This window comes from Saccopteryx bilineata, chromosome 5 (assembly GCF_036850765.1).
Source record: "Saccopteryx bilineata isolate mSacBil1 chromosome 5, mSacBil1_pri_phased_curated, whole genome shotgun sequence".
NCBI lineage: Eukaryota > Metazoa > Chordata > Mammalia > Chiroptera > Emballonuridae > Saccopteryx > Saccopteryx bilineata.
Window position 1 is genome coordinate 85,873,215 of NC_089494.1, and position 25,042 is coordinate 85,898,256.

A 25,042-nucleotide genomic window follows, 5' to 3' on the forward strand; every position below is an offset into this window, starting at 1 on the left:
CTGACCCAATCACCCTAAAGAGGTTTAGTAACATTTCCCGGGGACCGGGGCCTGAGACACTGACATTTCACCCTTTACCGTTTGGTTTGGGGGTAAATTTTTTGGTCATCTTCCAACTCAGCAACTGTAGCCAATGTCAAGCTCGCCACACCCAGGGCTGGCAGGGAGCCTCCGCAGGGTCCAGCATGCCCACCGGTTCTAGGACGTTAGCCTTCGTGGCAGGCCACACTTGCACTGTAGTTCTGTGGGTCTCCCTGCTCTTGGCGCCAGTCTCCCACCTCAAGTTCAGCATGAAGTTCAGAACTTTGAAGAGGTGTTAACACGGCAGCAAAGCTGAGCAGTAGAGACATTGCTGAGACAGGCCTTCAGATAGTTCCCTGGGAGAGGCCTCTCCTAGGAATCTCGGCACCCACAGGATGCAACACGTTGCATTTGTAAATGTCAGGATGGGAAGAGTCACTAGACAGCTCCCATTATGTATTTTAAACTATTTTTAATTTTTTTTAGCACAGACTCCTTTTGTCAAATGAAATCTTATGTCCAACAGCAAAATATAAAACAGGAGTCACAGCCAGCCTCTCCTTCTTACCCGCCATGACAGACTCAGTGACTTAATCTTTCTCATTTTTAAAAGGAGAAAAGCCAAAGCTCAGATAAAGTGAATTTCCTTTTGTATTTTTACAGTTTTTACAGTACAGTTTTAGAAAGAGCAGAAAGAGGAGAGGGACGCAGGGAATGCATCTTTGTTTGCTTCCACGCCTGCGCTGTCTTTAACGGGGCTTGGGCAGTGCCTGTGCAGGGGCGTGGGTGGGACTCTAACTCGGGTTCTGTCTCAAGTGTTGCTCCTCACCTGTGTTCACTGCACGAATAAGTGAGCCAATAACACAGCAGCCTGGGATTGCAGGAACACTGCGTTCTCATCTGTGGCGAATCCTTGTTTTAGTTTTCTTTCCGAGCCTGTTTTGTGGCCTTGTGGTCACCCAAATGTCAGTGCAGTACCATTGGCGAAGGCTAGTGGTTTGCTTAACCTTTGCCAGGCTGCCCCAGCCCAAGAGCACGTGACCCCAAAAGAGTTTGAGAACCAGCTTTTGTTACCAGGTGATGTGTAAGCAGCTCTGCCCTTCCTGCCTACCACCCCCGCCACTCGGCTTTCCTTTTCTCTGGCAGGATAAGGTGTTCTATTGAGTGGGACCCCACAGGTTTTCAGATCTGAGCTACCCACTTCCGCCACCACCAAAACCTTTTTATTTAAGACTGGCACACATTTCCTGTATTCAAAGGGCAAGGGTGTCTATCATCATTTAAAGTAACAAATGTAAGTTTCATGACGAGAGGGCAAAGCAGACAGCCCCTCCCGCCTTTTCAGTCCTTTTCAGTGTGTTAAGGGAGCACTTTTTGTTTGTGATGTTGGAAAGTACCACAAGAGGAGCGAGATGGGTGGGTTGGTAGGACTGAGTCATTCTCAGCGTCATGCCTGCAGATGTCTCAGTGCTGCCCGAAAACGTGACACCCGATTGAGAGCCCCCTTTTTGAAAGTGATTTCCCCAGCTGCCTGATACTATCAATTATGTTATTATGATACTGTGTTTCAATATGAAAAATCCTCCTCTGTCTTCCTCCGTCCATCCTTATCCCATGACCCTGTGCCTAGTCCAAACCCGTGGCCTTTGCTGTGAAGACGAACGTCAGCTACTGTGGTGCCCTGGATGAGGATGTGCCAGTCCCAAGCACGGCCATCTCCTTCGATGCCAAGGACTTTCTCCACATTAAAGAGGTAAACAGAGGGCACTCTGCGTCCCTTCACCTGCCAGGAGGCCAAAGCTGGGGATCAGCTCTGAGCCAAAATACACCGAGAGAAGCCCTGGGGAGCTGCCAGGGTGTTACCTCATTTAGTTGCTGGGCCTTCCAAATCCTTTCCTTCTCACCTAGATTAGGAGCCTGAGATCATTGCTTGCATTATCACACATTTAAAACATTGGATCACAGTCATCACAGAATGGATGTAGGAAAGACCTCTGGTCCTCTGGTCACCTTTTAATCACTTTGCATGACTGATTATGCAGAGCCATAGATCTATGGATCCAGCTTAGGGAAACATGAGTTTGGTGGCATAGCACGTACCCATGAGAGACCATTTATAAGGGATGTTGTAGTTATAAACACCTGGGCTATAATCCTTTGGACCCTGACCGTGGAATCAACACTAGTGAGTGTAATAATTAAAGTGTTAAGGCTAAGAAGAGTGCCGAGATCTTTGGAAAACAGAAGACTAACGGGATTGAGCAGTACAAGAAGGACTTGAAGCCTCTCAACTCGAAAGGTGCAATAGTGACATCCAAAACTTCTATTTATTCAACCTCAGTATATACATGCATATATATATGGTCTACCAGAAAGTTCTCTCCATTTTTGGAATAAAACAAAATACAAATTTTTCTTACCATCAATAAACTTTATTAAATAATATAATTGCCATTATTATTAATGATTTCTTGCCAGTATGAGGGCAATTTGTATATCCCATTTTTGAAAAATGTTTTATCTTTTTTTTTTTTGTATTTTGTATTTTTTTCTGAAGTTGGAAATGGGGAGGCAGTCAGACAGACTCCCGCATGCGCCCGACCAGGATCCACCCGGCATGCCCACCAGGGGGCGATGCTCTGCCCATCTGGGGCATTGCTCTGCTGCAACCAGAGCCATTCTAGCACCTGAGGCAGAGGCCACAGAGCCATCCTCAGTGCCTGGGCCAACTTTGCTCCAGTGGAGGCTTGGCTGCGGGAGGGGAAGAGAGAGACAGAGAGGAAGAAGAGGGGGAGGGGTGGAGAAGCAGATGGGAGCCTCTCCTGTGTGCCCTGGCCGGGAATCGAACCCGGGACTCCTGCACGCCAGGCCGATGCTCTACCACTGAGCCAACCGGCCAGGGCCTGTTTTATCTCTTGATGCGAAAAATTGAACCAGTGCTTGTTTGATATCTTCTTCATTTTTGAAGTTTTTGCCCTTCGAAAAATTTTGTAAGGACAAAAACAAGTGATAGTCAGAGGGTGCTAAGTCCGGGGAATATGGTTGATGCGACAGACATGCTTCTGTAGCTTTTCTTCCTTGTTGAAATTCATAAAAATTACAGTGGCGTAAATGAACTTTATTAGTAGCCATGGGTACACTATCGCTTCACACATAAGACTAATGTGAATCAATTTTGTTTTTGTTAATTTGCTACATCAGTATGTATACATTAAGTGATAAAAATAGAGAGGCACACATGCACCAAATAAATATGTGCTTACGTGTTGAAACTTGTTGTGATAGAAATGGACAGAATTTTCCGGTAGACTTTATATAATTTTTGTTTGGTTTTTTTTTTGAAGTGAGAAGAGGGGAGATGGAGAGACAGACTTCCGCATGTGCCTGACCGGGATCCACCCAGCGTGCCCACTAGGTGGCGATGCTCTGCCCATCTGGGTGGGGTGTTGCTCCTTTGCAACTAGAGCCATTCTAGCACCTGAGACAGAGGCCATGGAGCCGTCCTCACTGCCTGGGCCAACTCTGCTCCAGTGCAGCCCTGGCTGTGGGAGGGGAAGAGAACTATAGAGAGAAGTGAGAAGGGGAAGGGTGGAGAAGCAGATGGGCTCTTCTCCTGTGAACCCAGGACTTCCACACACCTGGCCGATGCTCTACCACTGAGCCAACCGGCCAGGGCTTCAACCTCAGGATATTGAAATCCTGTTTCCTGTCAGGCACTGTGCAGGGCTCTGGGGGATCAGATGAAGGCTTCCTTCCCCACTGCCAGGGAACTCCAAGTCTGGTGGAAGAGACTGACCAGTACATAGTCTCTGCGGGTGATAAGTTCCACTACAGTACAAGTGAATGGGTGTTGGAATGCAAATAAAGAGCAATGGGGACCACCAGGCTGGAGAGTAGGAGGATCAGGGCCCAAAAAGCTCTACAGAAGTGGTGAAGCCTGAGGGAGTTCCAGCTGGGCTGGAGGTGGCATCAGGTGGAAGGGACAGTCGGGAGCAATGCAGCATGGCTGGAGGGAGCGGTCCAGGCCCTGGACCAGGGCAGAGAGGCCAGACTCCTAATAATAATAAGGACTCCTTAAGCCATGGCAAGAAGCCTGGACTTTATCACCAGGCAGTAGGCTGGAGAGGAATTTTAAATAAAGGACCGATGTGATCAGCCTTGTGTTTTAACATAACTCTGATGACTGAGAGAACGTTGCAGAGGGTAGGGAGACACAGCAAGACTCAAGAATGGCTGTAGCAGAGGATCAAGAGAAGCAGCAGCGTGGGGAGAGGGTTCAGGGCCAAACTGACAGGATTGGGAGATTTCACATGGGCGGAATACTGGGGAAAGTGAAGTAGGAGAGAAACAAAGGGTGGAGGTCAGTTTTTCCAGTTTATTTGAAAGGGTAGACGGTGAGGTCAGCTATCAAAATAAGGAAGCCAGAGAGGGGAGAGGACTTGTTATGGAAATGGACATAATTAAAAATGTGCTTTTAGATACACTTTGTCAGGGGTGGTGTGAGACTCCCATGAAGATACTTAATAGACATTGGTCCATATAATCGGGAGGCCAGAAGAGCGAAATTTCAGTTTTCTCTTCGTAAATGTGAACAGTTGAAAAAGAGACGGCTCTCATCAGAAAATAAAGAAAGGCATTGTTTTTAAATTTTTATTTGCTTTTCTTTGTGTTTAAGGTGGGAAAGATTCAAGTATGTTTTCACTACTGAGCTGTTGAACCCAATGAAATATATTGGAAGGAGAAGCCATCGCTGTAGGAGGGAGGGGCTGGGGCGAAGGTGGCATCGGGGAAATGGGCAGAGAACTGGGCTGAGGCAGGAGGAGAGTCGTGCCTTCCTTGAACTGCCCTGTTCACAGAATTTTCTGATGGGGCTGGGCGGACACTGGAGGACATGCCTACTTGATAGTCCACTGGCACAGCTGGAAAGCAGGCATTGGAAATGAGAGCTTGGAAAGAAAGAGAGTATAAATGTGGATCAATAAAGTGAAACCTGAGAATAGAGGAACATAAACATGTCAATGTCACTGAGACACCTGCATGGTGAATATCGTTGTCTTGGAAACTCTGCATTCTGCAATGGCATTAGTGACACCAGGACACCTACCTAGTTTTAACATTTTAACTATTTGATACCAAGTCGGTTAAGCGTCTGGGGATCTAGAGATGTCTCACTAACTTTGCATTGTCTCCTCTTGACCTGCACCCATACAATCACTCATTTGAGATTTAGTCCTTGAACATTTACTGTGTTTCAGGCCCTGGCAGATATCTGACAGCCATAAACAAAGCAGACAGAGCCCCTTCCCTCATAGGCTTAAATTCTAGCGAGTAGGCAGATAATGAACAAATAAATAATTCCAATTTGTAAATGCTTTGGAGTGGGAGTTTAGGGTGGAGATAAACAAAATGCTGAAAATTTCTAAATATAAGGATAAGGGGTTATATACCTTTAAATATAAAGGTGATCAGAGAAGGCCTTTGTGAGAATGTGAGTTTTAAGCAGAGATCTGAAGGGTGAGGAGGAGGCAGCTTTAAAAAGAGCAAGGGGGAAGCTTCTAAGACAACACATCTGCACATGCAAAGGACCTGAGGTAGGAAAATGGACTGACACAATCAGTTAACTGGAAGAATGACATATATATGTCTGGGATGCAGTGAGCCAGGGACCTCGTAGCAGGAGACAGAGTTGTAGAAGTAAGCAGGGCACAAGTCAAGTAGAACCTTAATGTGATGGTGAGACTTCGGGTTTTATTGTAAATGTAACGAGAAGCCATTAAAGATTTAAAAGCAGAGGAGTGAGATGAATTCATTTTTTTAAAGGTTCTATGATTGTTGTAGAGACAATGATTTGGAGTGGGATAAGCATGGAATCCGGAAGACCATTAGAATCATTCTAGGTGAGAGATAATGGGACTGAGCCAGCATGGTGCAGGGAGAGAGAGAAGTAGAGGGATTTGAGATATATCATAAAAATTCAGTGAAGAGCACAGGTAGTTGACTACGGGTAGAAACTAAAATTGTGCAACTGAGTGGATATAACTTGGGTGGGAAGAGGACAGATTGGGAGACAGGTTGAGAGTGGACATTTCAAAGAAGATACCAAGTAGGAAGCTGACGATAAGAATCTGGAGCTCAGAGGAAAGGGTTGGGCCAAGGGTATAAATTTGGGTCATGTGTTTATGCATGTCGTTTAAGGCTGTGATAATAAAGGAAGTCACCTACTAAAGAGAGGGTAGAGGGAGGAGAGAAGGCAGCTCTGGACCAAACCCCCCCCCAAAATTCCATCTTGCAGAGGTGGGATACATAAGATTCACCAAATCAGGACACTGAACAGGAGAACTCTGAGGTAGGGGAGGCAACCCAGGACAGAGCACTGAGAGAGAAGCATGATCTACGAGGCAGCAGCAGTCAGCGGTGGGAAATGTGACATGCCGTCTCGGATGAGGAGTGAGGAGTGGAAACTGGACAGACCACATGGAAGTCTGGACTGTCTGCATGGTGGAGACGGGGCCAAATGGAATGGGACAAGGAGAGGAGGGGAGTATATTTAGCAAGTGTAGACCATGCTTTCAAGGAAGTTGACAGTGACCAGACAGTAGATTGAGGAGAGAATGAATTCAAAAGAGATTTCTTTTCAAGACAGGAGCTTTTGTGCACCTATAGATGCTGATATTAACAAACAAGAAGGAGAGAGATTGATGAGAAAGGGGTAAAGTTTTTGAGTAGGCAGGGAGGGAGGGATCCAACCCGAGTGGAGGGACAGACCTTTGATAGGAAGGGGAACACTTTCTTACTGAGTGCGCAGGGCAAGTACGGGTGCAGGCGAAGCTGCGCTGGTCCCGGGAGGCTGACGGAGCATCAGCTTGATGGTGTGTGCTCTCTCGGTGGTGTGTGAGGTGTGGATGCCCACACTTGCCGGGAAGACAAGGGCCCTCGACCTGAGGCATGTGCTCTGGCATCTGAATTATTGCTTTTGTGTCACCATTGCCATCAAAAATGTCCAACCATAGTCATTAGTTGCTAACACTCCTCGTTTTTAAGGAAAAGCAGAATTTTGAAAGTTAGGAGAAGTTCTCACATATTCCATGCCACTCACACACACCAGCATTCCTGCCATGCTGTATTTCAGTGTTCCTCCTTCCCATCAATAGTCCCAACTTGCCGTGTTGGTTGCTTTTTGATCTATATGCTCCGTGATCAATGACTTTCTCTTCAGTATGACAGTTTGATGTGTGATATTGAGCTGGTAGTCCTATGTGGGTTAGAGCTTCTTGTTTCAGCTCTTGAAATAGCATATAAGAAAACATTTTAGAAAGAGGAAGCACTCATCATTTTTGGGAAATCAAAATGAGGATGATCGGAACCACACTGGGGTGACCTGCAGAGAGCGGGCACGCCCTCTTGGAAGAGCCACACAATGAACACGGTTCTGTGATTAAGCTGTAGCCTTCCCTCTCGCCCATTGCCTAGGAGGCCATCTGTGATGCACTGTTGTAAGTACTTTCTCAGTCATGGAAAAGCTTAAACGCAGAGAAAAGCTACAGCTCTCCTTATCACATACAACAAGGTATGAGCAAGTGACTATTGGTATTAAGATCAGGATTTTATAATGAAGCTAATGTAGTTGTTAATCCTGGGACCATCACCATCGCCTGCTTGAGGAAGTGAGGAGGGAGAAAAGGACCAGCCTGGGTGTGTGTCATGGTGGCTCTAACACGGGGCTCCCTTCAGTCCCTCTGCTTACGGTGGGCCTGACGTAGCGCCACCAGACCCCTGGCCGCTGCTGAGGCAGGAAGAAGACAGAAGCTGCCTGTTTATTCACAGCAGAGAAGGTAGCCCTGAGCGGGAAGAAGAACCCAGGCTGTTGAATAGGACAATTGTCTTTCTTATTTTTCCTTTCTTCATTTTCATTTCCGCTTAACCCAACCTTCTGAGATGTTCCTTTTTCTTGTGTTCGGCCAGGTACATGTTGTGGTCTCCTTCGTGAGGCTGGAAAGTGTCCCTCAAACTCAGTCTAATTCTGAAGTCTGCAGACCTGTTAGATACTCATCTCCATTCACCCCCAAGGATTGCTCCTTTTTATTGAATTTATTAGGGTGACACTGGTTAACAAAATTATATGGGTTTCAGGCGTACAACTCTACAATTGATGATCAAATTAAAGTCTTCAATGTATATAGCGACTTCCTCTCAAATAGCTCAAGAACTTTCGTTTATGTTGAGTCAGATTCTCACTGGGCTTTGTTTCCCAGAACTAGGTTAAAACATATTAGAGAGTTGCAGTAACCATTTCAGGAAGCCCTTTAAGGTCACTTGGGTACCATTTAATAAATTAGTGTTCCAGTGGACTAACTTAATTTCAGGAAAGAACTTAAGCCCTAGGAAACTATGACTCAGGGTCTGTTTGTCCCCACTGCAGTAAAATTTAAATACCAGACCCATGCAACCAGAGATTCTAAAAGGGTCCCTTTGCCTTTTATTAATTTCAGAACAATAGTTCTGTTATTTCAGGCCTGTTATCCTGAAATAAAAGATGGGAAGATGGGAAAAACTAAGGCTTAGCTTGTTCAAGATTTTATATTGGTTCAACGAACATTTCTTCCGTGACATGCCGGCGTGCCTTCTGCAGGAGCTGCATGCATAATAAAGGCCAAACCCTACACCTCACCGTTCGCTCTTGAGTGTGAGGCTGTTGCTCAGAATTACTCAAAGTTGCGCAGAATTTCGTGCTGTGATGATGCAATGAAACCACCCGTTCTTCCTCCGCAGCATGACCGTGTCATGTGCATGTAAATTCCACTTTCTTTTTCTGAGCTAAGCAAAGTGTACTACATAAAGTTGTTACATTATGGGGAAAAAAATAATACTTTTGGATTAAAGCTAGCGAGCTATCTTGCTCAACACAGATAAAAACAATAAAGGATGTTCAGGAATCATCTCTGGAGGGTATAAATAATAGCACTGATATATCTGTTCTCTAGAAGTCACCAGCTGAAACTTTCCCTTGAGGCAGGTGAGTTGGCTTAAATGTGTCTTCTACCCTAGGATTTAGCAAATCTATCATTATAAATGCAGTTTTGCTGACCCATCAAATGGGTTCCCTCAACCGAGTCCACCCTATATTGACTGAAGCTTTTGCATGGGTTTTCAAGTTCCTGTGTCATGGGACTTTATATAAACGGGCATCCTGGTGTTCCTGTTGGGCTTCAGGCCATTTGGAGATTTTCTTTCTTAAATCCACATGCAAATATATAATATGTTTAGCCTTTGTAAGATTAGGCTTCTTTTTCTTCAGGTAGTAAGGTGAACCTTAATTTGCAAACCTATGTTTGGAGGTGTTGGGGAAGAAAAGTAATTTTCCTTCTATCCTTCTAAATTCTTCTGGCCAGTCTAATAACCAAATTAACATGAGAAAGATTAACAGGAGAGAAAAGTCAAATTTAGTATGTATATACCTACAAGGTTCCCCAAGAATATGAGAACCAAAACAGATTGGGTATTTAAGGTTTATAAGTTATTCTGGAGCTAAGGAGAAAGTGTGTGTGTGTGAGGGAAGGAAGACAATTCACAAGGAGATGAAAAAGCAAATGTTATCTAAAAATAAATAAACTATAGTTATCAATGATGGTATCTCTTTTCCTGGAGTAGGTCCTCCAAATTCTCTGAGTCAGTTAGGAGGAAGGTCTGCGGTTTTTCCTGAGTCTTTCATTTCTTGAAAATAATCATCTTAAAATAATTACTACTGCCTTGGCCAGTTTGCTCAGTGGTAGAGCGTTGGCCTGGAGTGTAGATAGATGTCTGTGGTTCGATCCCTGGTCAGGACACACAGGAGAAGCGACCATCTGCTTCTCCGCCCCCCTCCCTCTTCTGTTATCCTTTTTCCCCACCCCTTCCTCTCCTGCAGCCATGGCTCTATCGGTTTGAGTGCATGTGTCCCAGGCACTGAGGATGGCTCTGCTCTGTGGAGCCTCCGCCTCAGGCACTAAAAACAACTCAGGTGCAAGGATGGCCCCAGAATGGCAGAGCATCAGCCCCAAATGGGGGTTGTGGGGTGGATCCCGGTCAGGGAGCATGCAGGAGTCTGTCTCTCTATCTCCCCTCCTCTCACTTGGAAAAAGAAGAAAAAAATTAATATTGGTGGTGGCATATTTTGGGGTGGTAAACTCTGCTTCCCTTCAGAAGTTATAATTCTTCCCCAGTGAGAGTAGATTACAAGACAGTATCATGGATTTTTACCTAAAAGCTTTTGACAAGTAACAGACTAGTGATATATTTCATTTCGGAGTTGCCTATCTTCCAGAATTTCAATTACATTACACTGATACACATTTATTCTTATAAAGTATTCTTTAAGAATTGGCTAAAGCTTTTTGATAAGGACCAGAGGAATCCAAAGGTTAGGACCTGACTATAGTCCAGGAATTGGCAAACTGTGGCCCATTTGCCTTTTTTGGAAAGAAAAGGTTTATGAAACACAGCCACAAGTACTTGTTTATGTACTGTGTATGGATGCTTTCACACGACCAGGAGAGAGTAGTTGCAACAGGGAGCATATGGACAGCACAGCCTAAAATATTTCCTTTCTGGACTTCTAGGTAAAATGTTTGTAAACCTTGCCTTAGTGTTTGTATAAAATAATATAATATAACATGTAATATGAATAGTGTTTCATTCTTCTGGTCCCCTGAAAGTTAATTAATGGAATGTGAAGATAAGCAAATTACTATTGATAGCACCTTTATTTCTGCCTTCCAGAAATATAACAATGACTGGTGGATAGGGAGGCTGGTGAAAGAGGGCTGCGAGATTGGCTTCATCCCGAGCCCGCTCAGGTTGGAAAACATACGGATTCAGCAAGAACAAAAAAGAGGACGTTTTCACGGAGGGTAAGGCTCCTTTCTTTCTATAAACTTTTGCGGGGGGCGGATAGGAACGTTGGGTGATATTTTCAAGTTGGCTTATTAGGTTCAAACTGTAGGCTTTCAAAATAAAAGTCACTTTCCTGAGTGCGAGGTGTTTCTGAAGTTGACACAGAGGTGTTGCGGAGATTCCTTCTCCCTGGTGCCTGGCACCGCTGGAATCAACATGAACTTCCACGGCCTTAGCAAACCCTCCTTGGAACCCAAGCTTTTCTTCATCAGTGTCATATGGGGCACCTTTCTCAGTACAGGAAGTGGAGCCTGACCTGAGCCAGCATCACGGCTCTTCCTGGTTAACTTTCAGAGACTCTCTCTCCAAATGGCTCGGAATGTCATGGTCCACGCAGGGCCTGCTGCTACACAGTAGCACTGTCTCCACCCAGGGCTTTTTGTGGCATCTGCCATCTCTTGATAATGAGGTAAAGACTGTCTAGCTTTGGATGAATTGACCTCTAGTGAACTAATGAAGTAGCCACATTTTGTAGATCTTAGGGTGCAGGTATTTAAAAGTCCTAGGAATACACCAAAGCTTGAAAGAAATCAGAATCATACTGCACATATGAGCCTACACTGAAGCATTGATTTGATTTATGTTATCATTTTTTGTAAGTCCTAATATAGAAGCACTTCTTTCTCTTCACTCTCAACCTCCTTTTTCTTTCAGATCCTTTTCTACTTCAAAAACTCCTCTGTTATTTAGGGACTCTGTTGTTTTTGTCATACAGGAACCTCTAAAACAGTAATAGGAGATTACAGAAGTACAGTCAGCCCCACTTTTAGTTAGCAATCTAGTTTAGTCTATATCATACCTGTAGTATTCCTGGTTATTAATTCCTCCCTTTCTCTTTACTCTAGACTTTTTCTCTCTCTTGATGTTTTTTAAACACATCGATAACACACGTTTCTGCCCTAGGACCTTTGCACTTGCTGTTTTTTCATACTGGAACCCTTTCCTTCACATTTCAACGAGATCATTATATCATCTGCTTCAGATTTATTAAATATCACTTTTTCAGTGACCTCTTTCCTGCCACCATATTGCAAATTGTACCCATTTCCCATCTCTATCCTGACTTAGTTTTCTCTGTTGTATTTATTACTATCAGAAATACTATATATTTACTTATTCATCTGTTTGATACTGATATCTCCCATCACAATTTGTTTCTATATGTGAAGGGATTTTGTGTTTCTCCCCTGACTATTGTGCTCCTAACTTTTGGAATAGTAGGTACTCAAATATTTACTGAATGAAATAATAAAGGCATTATTACCATCATTTCCAAAGTTGCTAGTGGAATAATAATATAATTATTATAATATCATTATATATTTACATACTTTTTTTTTTTTTTTTGTATTTTTCTGAAGCTGAAAACGGGGAGAGACAGTCAGACAGACTCCCGCATGCGCCCGACCGGGATCCACCCAGCACGCCCACCAGGGGCGACGCTCTGCCCACCAGGGGACGATGCTCTGCCCCTCCGGGGCATTGCTCTGCCGCGACCAGAGCCACTCTAGCGCCTGGGGCAGAGGCTAAGGAGCCATCCCCAGCGCCCGGGCCATCTTTGCTCCAGTGGAGCCTTGGCTGCGGGAGGGGAAGAGAGAGACAGAGAGGAAGGAGAGGGGTGGGGGTGGAGAAGCAAATGGGCGCTTCTCCTATGTGCCCTGGCCGGGAATCAAACCCGGGTCCCCGCACGCCAGGCCGACGCTCTACCACTGAGCCAACCGGCCAGGGCCTATTTACATACTTTTGAACTAAAAACTTACTTTGCAGAAGGTACAAAAGTAAAGCCAAGAGCTTCAGATACAGTCCTGTTTTCTTTATACTGACTCTGGGAGGTGTAGCTTCTTCTACAGATGACGAAACTAAGGCTCAAAAATGTGATACGATGTGCCAAGGCCCCTGGACTAGTGAGTGGCAGAGCCAGGATGAGAAATCAGAAATATACGTAAGCACTGAAAGGGCAGGACACGGCGGAAGTAGGGAGATGAGCTCCTGAGGACCCCGTGGGCTCCAGGGAAGCTTCCAGAGCCACGTGAAGAGACCAGCGCCGATGATACTGTATTCTGGGTCACAAACTGTCAGTTCTTAATTCTGATCCTCACATAATCACTTCTGAGAAGAAATGCTTTGTCCAGGTCTCACTGTTTTGAGCTGTGTTTGACATCTGAGCAGTGCCTGGTGGGTGGTGTTAGTTAAAAGCAGGCCACTCACAAGAACATTCCCACCGGTGATTCTTCTGCCTAATTTCTGCATTGAATAACTAGGAGAGAGATTTTTTTTTTTTAAGAGAGAGATTTTTGCAAAGTATTTCAGGTCCCAGTTAGTTCCCCCCTGTTTTCTTTGAGAAATGAAGTCAAAGAAAACATTTGGACAGATTCTTGTATTTCTTCTATATAGCAAGATGTGGTGTGTTTTGAATTATTTAGGTGGATGAGGGCCAAAGAAAGCTTTGTAACTCTCAAATTCTATGTTGAAGGATTTGGGGGATGACTTTTAAGTTCCTTCTCTATATCCTAGGAAATCTAGCGGAAATTCTTCTTCAAGTCTTGGAGAAATGGTATCAGGGACATTTCGAGCAACACCTACATCAACAGGTAAGGGTTTTGGTTAAACTCTTTGTGATGGGATGCATTCCATGATTAGTATTTGAACATACATGCAAGTATTTTTTACTAATTTAGAAACAACTTGATGTAAAAATGGCTTGATATAAAGATTCTTCTATTTCATATTACGTTGCTCATTTGCCTGCTATCGTTGTTTGGTTTGATTTAAAGAGTAGTTGTAGTACTAAAAATTCAGATATTTGTATAATTTTGAAAAATCTTATTTACCCATCATTGTGTAAACTGATCTGAAACAAGTTTATTATTTCATCCATAAACCCAACAGACTTTAAGATGGTGAGGGCCCATTAAAAAGAAAAAAAAAGTTGTAAACTCTCAAGAAAATACTGTTTCAGTCTCCATGGGAAACTTTAGGATATATTGGCAGAGCCGGGCTGTGGAGATGGGGAGGGTGGAAGCAGAGAATGAGGACAGGCCCAGATGCCCTCAATTCTATTTGGGCAGCAGATAACTGAACCCGGAAGTGAATGGTAATGAACGGAGAGTTGTGGCCCAATCAGGAGTTGTACATTTGGTAACTGAAAATATTCAAGTGGAAATTTTTCTTCCACCACAATTCCTGACTCCTGTAAGCTAATTTCACTTTGGACCAAAACTGATGCTGCATTAAGGAATCCTGTTTTACTCATTCAAAAAGACAAATCACAACTGCAGGAAGCTGTATCGGTTCTGGAACAGTTCTAAGCACACGGGTCCCTGTTCCTGGGACTCCTTCCTGATCTCAGGGCTCTGAACCAAGCCAGGTCTCTGGGTTGCTTGCCCCCATGGACTGGGCCTGCTGGGATGGTCACAAAGCCACTTGAGTCAGAATAGGGTATATTTTGCCTCATCTTCATTTGTTGGACATTTAGAGAATTGTAGTTTTTTGCTATTATAAACAAAAAAGAACAGGACTAAGTAGTTATAAACTTATTTGAAATTAAGAGCAGCACAGTAGGAAAAATGTGTCAATATCCTGGAAAGTGAGCCAAAAGATTGATGAATACATAAAGGACTGCAAATCCAAAAATAACAAGTGATTGAAGTGATGCTTATTTTTACCCAAGTTATTCTAAGTTTCTCTTTATTCCATTTTCCTTGACCATTGTTCTCAGCCGCACTGTGCGCTGCATTCAGCAGGGAGCAGCCACAGCCGGGCTGGCCCAGAGCTCAGAGCCGCTGTGAGGCCTCCGCTCCTCCCCTCCCAACGTGGAATTGGGGTGGAAGGTCGTTCAGACAGGGAGGAAGTTGTCTGTTCTTTTGTGTCTTCAGAATTGGCCTATTCTGAATGAACTAATAGAACAGCGTTCTGCAGAGTAGGGGATAGGAAAATGATGAGGATTCCAGGGACAAATGGGTACGTTCTTCCATCTTTTAAAACCATGTACTATTGTTCACAGAGATTACATATTTTGATATGGCTTTCATTGTTGTCTTTTAGCAAAACAGAAGCAAAAAGTGGTAAGTTTGTGTTTCCTTTTTAAATCAACTATTAAAACTTCTACCCATCTATGCCTGCCATGCTCCATTTCAGTGACTGAATGGCCGTGAGATAAGGGATGAGCGTCATCAGTGGGGGCCTGTGGTAATCGTTTTCTGTCTGACCTGAGAATTGTGGATGTTGTGGCTGCTGAGGAAGTGAACTATTGTCACTGGGTCACGTGTGTCAATCATCTCTTTCAGACGGAGCACATTCCTCCTTACGATGTCGTGCCATCCATGCGTCCAGTGGTGTTAGTGGGGCCGTCACTGAAGGGTTATGAGGTACAAATACAGCCTGTTATGCACCGTTCTTTGTCACGAAGCTAGGGGGCAGCTACTTAGAGCTGGCTCTCCAGGGCCTGCTTACGAACAGGTACCCTGGAAGGCACCCCTCGGCATGTGAAGGCGGGTGGTGGCGTGTGGGGCTGGTGTGGCCCTTCACTCCCCCTTCCAACACATTTCTCCTCTATTATGTAGTGTACATTGTTCAGATATAAACATCTCCCTCAAAACATTTACAATGGGAAATGCTGCATTAAAAGTTTGCTCTGTATTACATTCAAAGTAAAGGACTTTATCTGTCTCTACCTATCCCGTTACTATTAAAAATAATAGAACATGACCAGCATATGGGCAGATATAGGCAAACTGACAGCAAACTTAAACTCAAAGCACCAGCAAATCTTACCTGCTGGGTACTTAAGTAGATGGCATAGTTCACCACATATTTCTCTTATTTATTTTAAAGGACTTATAGCAGGAAAAAACTTCACTAAAATATATATATTAGCGAACTTCTTCACAGATTAATTAAACAGTACCATGTTAGAAGGAAAGAGTAAGGACTTAGGTGAATGCATTGCATATGTTGCCATGCTGACGTGGTTCTAGCACGGATACAGGTGGGATATTAAAATTAAAGAGTGAGCAACCTCCCGGCACCACACCCACTGAGCTAGGACAATGTCTGGTGCCTAGTAGGCACTCAGTACACATTTGTTGAATGAAGGAATGAATTTCTTTCAGGCAGATCTAAGAATCTCATCTTCTTCCCACCTCTTTTTTTCCTTATGCCTCCCCCTTTTTGTCCCTTTCCTCTCCCCCTCTCAGTGAGGAATGTCAAACAAAGAGCAAGAAGGTGATCTACAGAAATCCAGCTGTGGGCAGAGAGTATCTACCAACATGCACAGACTAGCAGGACTGCTGAACCCAGGGCCGGTTGAGGGGCTCTAGCTGCTCCTCACTGGAGGCAAACACCACTAAGCTGTGGCAAGGACAGGCAGCGCCTGTGTGCAAAAATAGCCAGCCTGTGGTAATCTCCTGGGGGTAGTTCTAAACCCTAATAAGGGAAGAGGGTTTGCCATAGTTCTAGTGAAAATTGCTGGTTTATTCCTCAATACACAGGAGAGGCACCGGGGGGAAATTTTAGTAACTGCAGGTGGTGGAGAATGAGAAACCCCTTCCACAGTAACCTACCTCTAGGACTGGCTGAGATATAAAGTCGTTACTCAGTCCCAGGGCCCTTCCCTTCCACCTCTCTTACTTTTAACTTCTTTTTCTCTCTCTCTCTCTTTCTGCGTGTGTTTGCCTCATTCTTTTTTTCTCACCTTGCAAAGGTAACAGACATGATGCAGAAAGCCCTCTTTGATTTCCTGAAGCACAGGTTTGATGGGAGGTGAGACATTAGATATTTTTGTATTTTTATTTTCCTTTAATCAAACGTATATGATGAATTTATTTGTGAATCTATGTTTCCAGTGATTGCAGAAGACCTGTAATAAAAAGTTATCTCAGTAGTCAGGGAAGAATACAATGAAAGAGCTCTGAAAATATGAAGTTATGAAGTATAGCATTGAATCCCCAAGGGAACAAGGACTTTGAGAAGGAAACTAATCCACTCATTTTATTTAAATGTATGTGTTTGTCTTCATTTTCTCACTTTTTGGGTGATTGCATACCAAACTTGTTTTATGAAAATTATTAATTTAATATATAAAATAATTATACATATGGTGGCTTGCTGGCCAAGCAGGGTAATATCACTTGGGAATTACACATGTGTATGTGTGTGTATCATATAGAAATATAAAGTATTCAACTTGCTCAAAAGAAGAGTGTAAGAAATGTTTTCATCATTAACCTTTGAACGTAACTATTTTGTAGGGAATAGTACTACTTTGGATGTTTTGCTTGGAGTTTGTTTTGCTAGAAATTATCTTGCTGTTTTATTGGTCTATTTTTTATGTATTCTACTATGACCCATTGTCAACATGGCTCAGTCTTTAGCCATCAGATAATTTTATCATTTAAGTTTTGTGCAAAATGTCTAGAAAGAGTTTCTGTGTTTTGCAGAGAAATAGTATAAAGTTCATGTTGACTCAATACTAAGTTCTCTCACAATGCAGAATGTACTTTGTAAAAATAGCCACCTGCAAATACCCGAAGATGTATTAGAAATGAAGAAAACCCAAATAGTGTGTACTAAAAAGTAGAGTTAAACTCATCCAACTTACCAATTATTTTAATAAATATGGTATTTGAAGAAAAAAGAAAACATGATAATGCCTTAAGTACAAATTGTGTATATTTCTCAAAAGAAAAATCTTCTGGATATTATGTTTAAAATATTCATTTCTGGGACTATATATAAAGAAAATAAACTGAGATTTTAGTTCAGGAAATCAGAATGCTTTAGTGCAATTATGTGAATTGCTAAGTATGTGAGTGTAGGCCAGGGTGCCTTAATGAATAGATCCCCAAATGTATAATCATTCAAACACATTGGAAACTCATTTGGCAGTCTTAAGCAGATGTTCCTCAGCTGGAAGACAGGGAAGAGTGGAGGAAGAGGAAGATTGGGAAGAAAGTCTGTTCCAGTCATCGTTTGGGGCTGTTGGCCTGAGAGTGGTCTCTCCAGTCATCTGATGGAGAGAGGAACATAGCGACCTGGAAGTGACATACATTGAATCTCTCATTTCATTGGTTAAACTTGATCACATAGCCATATTTAATTGCAAAGGAGGCTGGGAAATATATAGTCTAGCTATGTGCCCAAGAGGAAGAGGATATAGATACTTTTGAACAAATAATAGTGTCTGCCACATCCATCTAGTGGTGGAAATAGCTATAAGCAAACCAGGGGTTTATCCTGTTCCCCTCTTCTTAAAAAAAGATAAGAAAAGAATAAAGTAGTTACAAATATAAGAAGTGAATAGCACTAAATACTAGAATATTGCAGTTGGAGGAAAATGTAAAAGTTGTTTTATTCTAATCTCTTTTCTTTTTAACAACCTCTAACCTGCTTCTGTTTGAAAACTGTTGGCTACTGGGAATTCATTTCTTGAGAAAGCACTACAAAGGAACGGCTGAGCTCTGTCTGACTCTTTAATTTATTAGTAGTAGTCTTGGTCCTACCCTCTCATGACCTGGGCCACAACCTTTACCCTGATGCAGACCATGGATTGGAGGCGTCTAGCAGGCATGGCTCAGTTTTCTGTGCTCTCGGTCACAAATGCACACGTCCTCAGCTATGCTTGAAGTCACGTGGTTTTAAATGTGGCACCTTCACCTAAGGAATTTATGAGCAGTGCCTCTTCTTGTGGCCTCATAACAACTGTTGAGCTAAACAAATTTCACCCCATGACACAGCTTAACTCTGTGTTAGATTGTTTTGGTTCCCACATAACATCCTTACAAACAACTATGTTAAAGGTTTGAAATGTAGGTTCTATGGAGAAAAAAAGAAAAGAATTATTATAATTTAGCAAAGAGAAAGTCACTGACTGAATTATTGATTTAAAGAGTGAAGAATCCGAGGTTCTACTTCAGTCCTCAGGCCCAGGAAGAGGAAACACGCTTAATTGTATCAGCAGAGATTGGTTTAGAATCAGGGAGCGTTGTCTGCATCAAGCACTCACACACTATGGAAGATGGTGTTAGTAGAAATAGAATTAAAATGTAATTGTCAAGTGTTCCATGGGGTCTGATAACACAGCAGAGGGGCTGCAGCTATGAGGGTGAATCCAACAGCAGCAAAAGTAATAGCTGGAGAACGTGACAGCCCAGAGAGACTTCGTGTCTGGCAGAGTTGGAGGAAGATAGATATTAAAGGTGGGAGTAGGTGAGTGGACTTGCTTCCAAATAACAAAAGGCCAGTGCAGCAGAAAAACAAATACTGAATGTATTGGTTGAGTGTATTTGGAGACTTTGATGAGGAAGAAAAGATTTGCTTGTAGCATCACACTGACTCTGACATGTCTATGCTTACATTTGGAGCTATGACAATCTGCTACATTATGTTTTTACCAATTAATAAGAGGAGAAAAAATAACAAATAGTCTTTAATTGAAACCAGCCAAGAGGACAATTACACAGAAGGCGTTAGCTCAGTGACACAGTGTAAACAATATGTTCTCCTGGAAACATATTCTATTCCACTGGCTACAGATACAGTAGGTTGGACATAACGGTAGGAAGTCTTATTTTTCAGAAAAAGCTAAAAAGGGATCCTCCGGCTAAGAGGCTTCCCTCTTCAATACTGTTTTTCAGACCTTGTTTAGAAAATAATTCAACAAATTGGATTAAAGTCCAATAGCTTGACTGTTACAGAATAATATACTTGCCTTTTTTGTTACCTAAGAAATTGTTTGAGTCCGTTTAGAGCTACTTATACAGCTTTTTTGCTATAACTGCTATGGTAGGGTCTATATAATACATGTAAGAAAAATGGAAAGCACAATAAGAAATAGTTCCTGAGGAATCCTTATGTACATGGATATCCACACGTAGTGAGAATTCCTGTGCACAGACCGTAGACTAAGTGAGCCTGACAAGCTGCTGCAGTGACACCGAGCTGGCGAGGACACAGTGGGTGCACCGTAGCACAGGGCGTTTCTCTCTTCATTTCACACCACAGATAGTCATTGGGGTCATCCTCTGCGGTGAGGTTTGTTCATCTGGTTGAGTCTACCACTCATAGGCTAACAGCAAGCAGCCATACTAATTGCAGTTTATTGACCTATGCTAATCATTTCAAATCCCAATAAAGTGGTTACTTTAAGCTTTTTGACAACTGGATCAGAGCAGCTCTCTAGCAGTTATTGGAGACTTTGTAACTCACATGATCATGGGCAAAAATCCTAGATGAGCATTACATAACTTATACAGATAGACACCAAAGTGAAAGGAAGTTATTAGTCAAGGAACACTTAAAGAAAACAAAGGAGGCCCTGGCCGGTTGGCTCAGCAGTAGAGTGTTGACTCAGAGTATGGAAGTCTCAGGTTCGATTCCCAGTCAGAGCACACAGGAGAGGTGACCATCTGCTGCTCCTTCTCTCTCTCCCTTTCTCTCTCTCCCTCTCGCAGCTATGGCTTGATTGATTTGAGCACTTTGGCCTAGGTGCTGAAGATGGCTCCTGTGAGCCTCCGCTTCAGGTGCTAAAAATAGCTCAGATGTGAGTGGCTCCAGATAAGCAAAGCATTGGTCCCAGACAGGGGTTACCAGCTGTATCCCAGTCAGGGTGCATGCAGGAGTCTGTCTGTCTATTTCCCCTCCTCTCAGTTGGAAAAGAAGAAGAAGAAAAAAAAAAGAAAGAAAAGAAAAAGGATTTGAGAAAGAATTTGAAAAAGAAGCTGAGAATATAACTTAGGGAGACTCGAGATAATTTTTATTTATTAAAGAAAATGGGAACAATGGATACTATAACAAAGCAACCAAGCCATGGAAGAATGAAAACAACTTGTAATTGCAGTGAACAAATGGAAAAGAACAATACACTACCTTCTGTTTCATAATCCATATCATTCCCATACCATCTCCTCCTACCGTTCTCTACTCAAATGCAAACTCATTGGTGGACAAACACTAGATAATTAATTGAACACCCTAATGCCAAACATGAATATTTAAATTAGCAGATTTTGATTACATCTCCAACTGATTTTTCCCATCCTCAAAGTATAAATATCACCAACTCTGGAGACGGGAGAGTTCATGGCAGACTGCTAACTTCTGAGGATAAGATATAAAGAAACTGTCTTTTTCAAGCCTTCAAATAGCCAGTAATTATTTTGTATACATTATATATATGCCGCCTGACCAGGCGGTGGCGCAGTGGATAGAGCATCGGACTGGGATGCTGAGGACCCAGGTTCGAGACCTCGAGGTCGCCAGCTTAAGCGCGGGCTCATCTGGTTTGAGCAAAAGCTCACCAGCTTGGGCCCAAGGTCACTGGCTCAAGCAAGGGGTTACTTGGTCCGCTGAAGGCCCGTGGTCAAGGCACATATGAGAGGGCAATCAATGAACAACTAAGGTGTCACAATGCGCAACGAAAAGCTGATGATTGATGCTTCCCATCTCTCCATTCCTGTCTGTCTGTCCCTGTCTATCCCTCACTCTGACTCACTCTCTGTCTCTGTAAAATAAAATAAAAAACAAAATTATAAATATATATGTGTCTATTAACATAGAACACTATGAATAATTAGTTAAGAAAACACTTTATATGTTACCTTATTTTCTCTCAATGACAATCCCATGACAGTTTGGCAAAGCCGCTATCACCATTATATTGATTACAATACTGACGCTGACAATATGGCATGACTTGTTCATGGCAATGCAACCAGCAAGAGAAAGATTGAGGAATAATACTCAGGTCTATGTATGCCTTCCATCCCTGTTGTCTCAACAGTGCACAGTCTGTTCTTTGGAATACTTTTCTCTATGAATACTAGGGCTTAAAAAAAGGAATATACTAACAGGGCTGCATGTTAGTTATAGCAAGGATAGCATATAGAAGGATCTTACAGATGTTTTATTGTCACCATGGGAGTACTAATTACTTTTAAATGAATGTGTCATAATTGAAAGTAGTATCTTTCCATAGAAAACCACAGAAATTGCTTGACCAGGCGGTGGCGCAGTAGATAGAACGTTGGACTGGGATGTGGAGGACCCAGGTTCAAGACCCCAAGGTGCTAGCTTGAGCATGGGCTCATCTGTCTTGAGCAAAAAGCTCACCAGCTTAGACTGAAGATTGCTGGCTCGAGTAAGGAGTTACTCGGTCTGCTGAAGGCCCGCGGTCAAGGCACATATGAGAAAGCATTCAATGAACAACTAAGGTGTCGCAACAAAGAACTATGATTGATGCTTCTCATCTCTCTCCGTTCCTATCTGTCTGTCCCTGTCTACCCCTCTCTGACTCTCTCTCTCTGTCCCTGTAAAAAAAGAAAAAAAAAAAGAAAATCACAGAAATCTAAAAAAAAAATCGCAGGAAACTAATACTCATAGATCATGATGGACTGCAGCAACGATGGTGAAATCTAAAATAGAATAAGCAACACTTGGGGTTCAGATTGCAGGGGTCCCCAAACCTTTTACACAGGGGGCCAGTTCACTGTCCCTCAGACCGTTGGAGGGCCTCCACATACAGTGCTCCTCTCACTGACCACCAATGAAAGAGGTGCCCCTTCTGGAAGTGTGGCGAGGGGCCGGATAAATGGCCTCAGGGGGCCGCATGTGGCCCACGGGCCGTAGTTTGGGGACACTTGAGTTTGAGGATGGTTTTTGCTAGTTTTCAGTGACATTTGCTACTATACTCAGTCTGCTGAGGACCTGAGGTTCCATTAGTCTTTTATCTATAGATCAGGAACTACTGCCACTAAGTCACAGGAAAGTTTCCCAGGGAAGTCTTGAGAGACATATATCAAACAAGATGTGTGTAAGTGCTGACAGACACTAGAGGGTATGAGCGCAGCAAGAAAAAAGGTAGAAAGGATATATATAATATCAACTAGGTAGCATTTAATGGCGAATGTAATTACATTGCTGGAAGCCTTTTACCAAAAAAAAAAAAAAAAAAAAAAAAAGAAAGAAAGAAAGAAAAAAGAAATTTAGATTTGAGGTCTGATTTTGATAATAGTAAGCATCTCTGCCTAGAAATAAGAAGCCCCTATTTTGTCTTATTACAGGGTTTCTGGGGCTGTGTCTGTCTTCTCCTGAGCTCTTTCATGCATGTGTACTTTCCTTAAGACATAACTTGTACCGTATTAACAAATTACCTGGTATTTTATTAACAAGTAAAACAAAAAGAAGGTCCCTTGATTGTCCACACCTTTTCCTGTTTTTGGAATATATGAAACAGTTTCTCTCTCTCTCTCTATCTCTCTCTCTCTCTCTCTCTCTCTCTCTCTCTCTCGTGTGTGTGTGTGTGTGTGTGTCTGTGTGTGTGTGTGTTTGGTAAAACTTTGGATGTGTTTGAAAAAGGTTTTGTAAAAATGTGCATAACCACCACCTCCAATACTAAAGTTGTGCATCTGGTGATAATCCCTTAAGTTTTTAAAAACAAAGGGTCACTATTTAGCTTGTATGAAACTAGAAAATTTGATTTTGACCTAAGCAGAATAGACCCTTTGGGCCCTCCAAACGTAATTATTCTAGAACATTGAATTCTGTCTTTAAACCAACCCAATTATCTCCAGTCATATATTTGAATTGCGCAGGAAGTTTACTGTGTGTTTCTAACCAGCAACTTTATTCTTAAAATAACAAACAAACAAAGCAGAAACAAAAAGAAAATAAACCCGCAAGCCCTACTCAGTAAATAAAAGAAGCTATGACCACAAAGACTGCCTACAAGGTTCCTGCCTCACATTGGAGTGGCCAGATGGAGCCTCAGATGTGGGCTCACATGACTTTAACCTGAAGAAATCTTGACCGTCTCTCAGCACATAGCCAAGACTGGCTGGGCGCCTGCGCTTATGGTTTGGCTCATCTCTGAGAATTAGGGTTGCTGGAGAAGAAAACTGAAACTGCAACAGGATTATAAGTCAGGGGACTAAGTACTGACCTGGCGCTGGGGGCCTGTGTTCTGTACCTTCTTCACCTCTAACTAACCACGTGGAACTTTCTCTCTGTGTCTCAGTTTTTCTTCCTGGTAAAATGAAGAAATATTACTTGACCAGTGTTTCCTCATATCTTTTAGCAGTTGAACAGCTTTGTACAATGAAGTCATATAGAGAGCCCCAACGTAGAAAACTGAAATGCGGAGGCATTCGCCTGTCAATGACAGATGGAGAAGCGGGCACTGACTCAGCCTCGCCGTAGTTCTCGGCGGCCCAGGAGGTGTCTCACAAAACGCTCGGTTTCCGCAGAAGACAGTTTGACGATGCCTCAAGTAATTTATTAGGGCCTAAATATTTAAAACTTCTTGACCATTTTTCAACACTTTTACCCTTAAGGACAAGTGAAATCAAAGGCAGCAATCACCCTGAGCATAAGAAAATTCAACTCAGATCACTGGCTCCATAATCTTCATGCAACATCAGGTTGGTTAACTCTTTCAAGAACTGAAATTCTGGTGTACTGGTCCGCAGACCAGCAACTGAAAAACACTGATCTACAGCTTATAAATACAGTGACACAAGCGAGGGTACTTTGCTTAAAAATGGCACCAGAATTTTTGCACAGTATGCTACTTTATAGAAGCGATTCATAACCATTTGTTAAATGGAATATTTTCAATTCTCCTCAAGGCTTCAGGTCACTGAAGGTCAGGTGAAGAGTCTCCTGAGGGTGCCAATAGTGTTGCCCCAAAACAGGTGTGCAATGACTTAAGATTCAATAATAACTCATAACTACACCTCTCCCCTGCTACATTTCCCAAAGGAGTTTGAAAATGAAGACTGGGTGCGAGAACTGAGCATTAAGGAGAAGGCTGCCACTTTTTGTCTCATTTCTGGAACTCTGCCCAGTCGTGGAGCTAAGAATGGAGAAAGGTACATGGTGGCAGTACCTGGCTTAGAGAGGCATTCTTTGCACTCTACAGGCAGATAACAGTCTGAAGTTATACAATCCCTGTTTAAAATAAAGAATTTGAAAATTGTAACTTCCAGAGATTCTCATTTGATAATCATACGCAAGTCAAGCCATCTCTCCATTCATTTGCAATGTCTTTGCTTTAGTCTCTTGCATGACTGCAGGATACGTCCTAACTTAAAAAAATATC

General features: G+C 42.8%; 1 protein-coding gene across 4 annotated transcripts in view; it reads left to right on the forward strand.

The window, feature by feature from the left end:
* Nucleotides 1-25,042, forward strand: part of CACNB4 (calcium voltage-gated channel auxiliary subunit beta 4) — a 287,143-nt gene that overhangs the window by 222,341 nt on the left and 39,760 nt on the right. For all 4 annotated transcript variants that reach the window (XM_066279533.1, XM_066279534.1, XM_066279536.1 and 1 more), the window contains 6 exons: nt 1,652-1,774; nt 10,777-10,907; nt 13,465-13,541; nt 14,995-15,014; nt 15,237-15,317; nt 16,652-16,710. In XM_066279533.1, the coding sequence (XP_066135630.1) occupies nt 1,652-1,774; nt 10,777-10,907; nt 13,465-13,541; nt 14,995-15,014; nt 15,237-15,317; nt 16,652-16,710 (491 nt within the window). The remainder of the gene's footprint in view (nt 1-1,651; nt 1,775-10,776; nt 10,908-13,464; nt 13,542-14,994; nt 15,015-15,236; nt 15,318-16,651; nt 16,711-25,042) is intronic.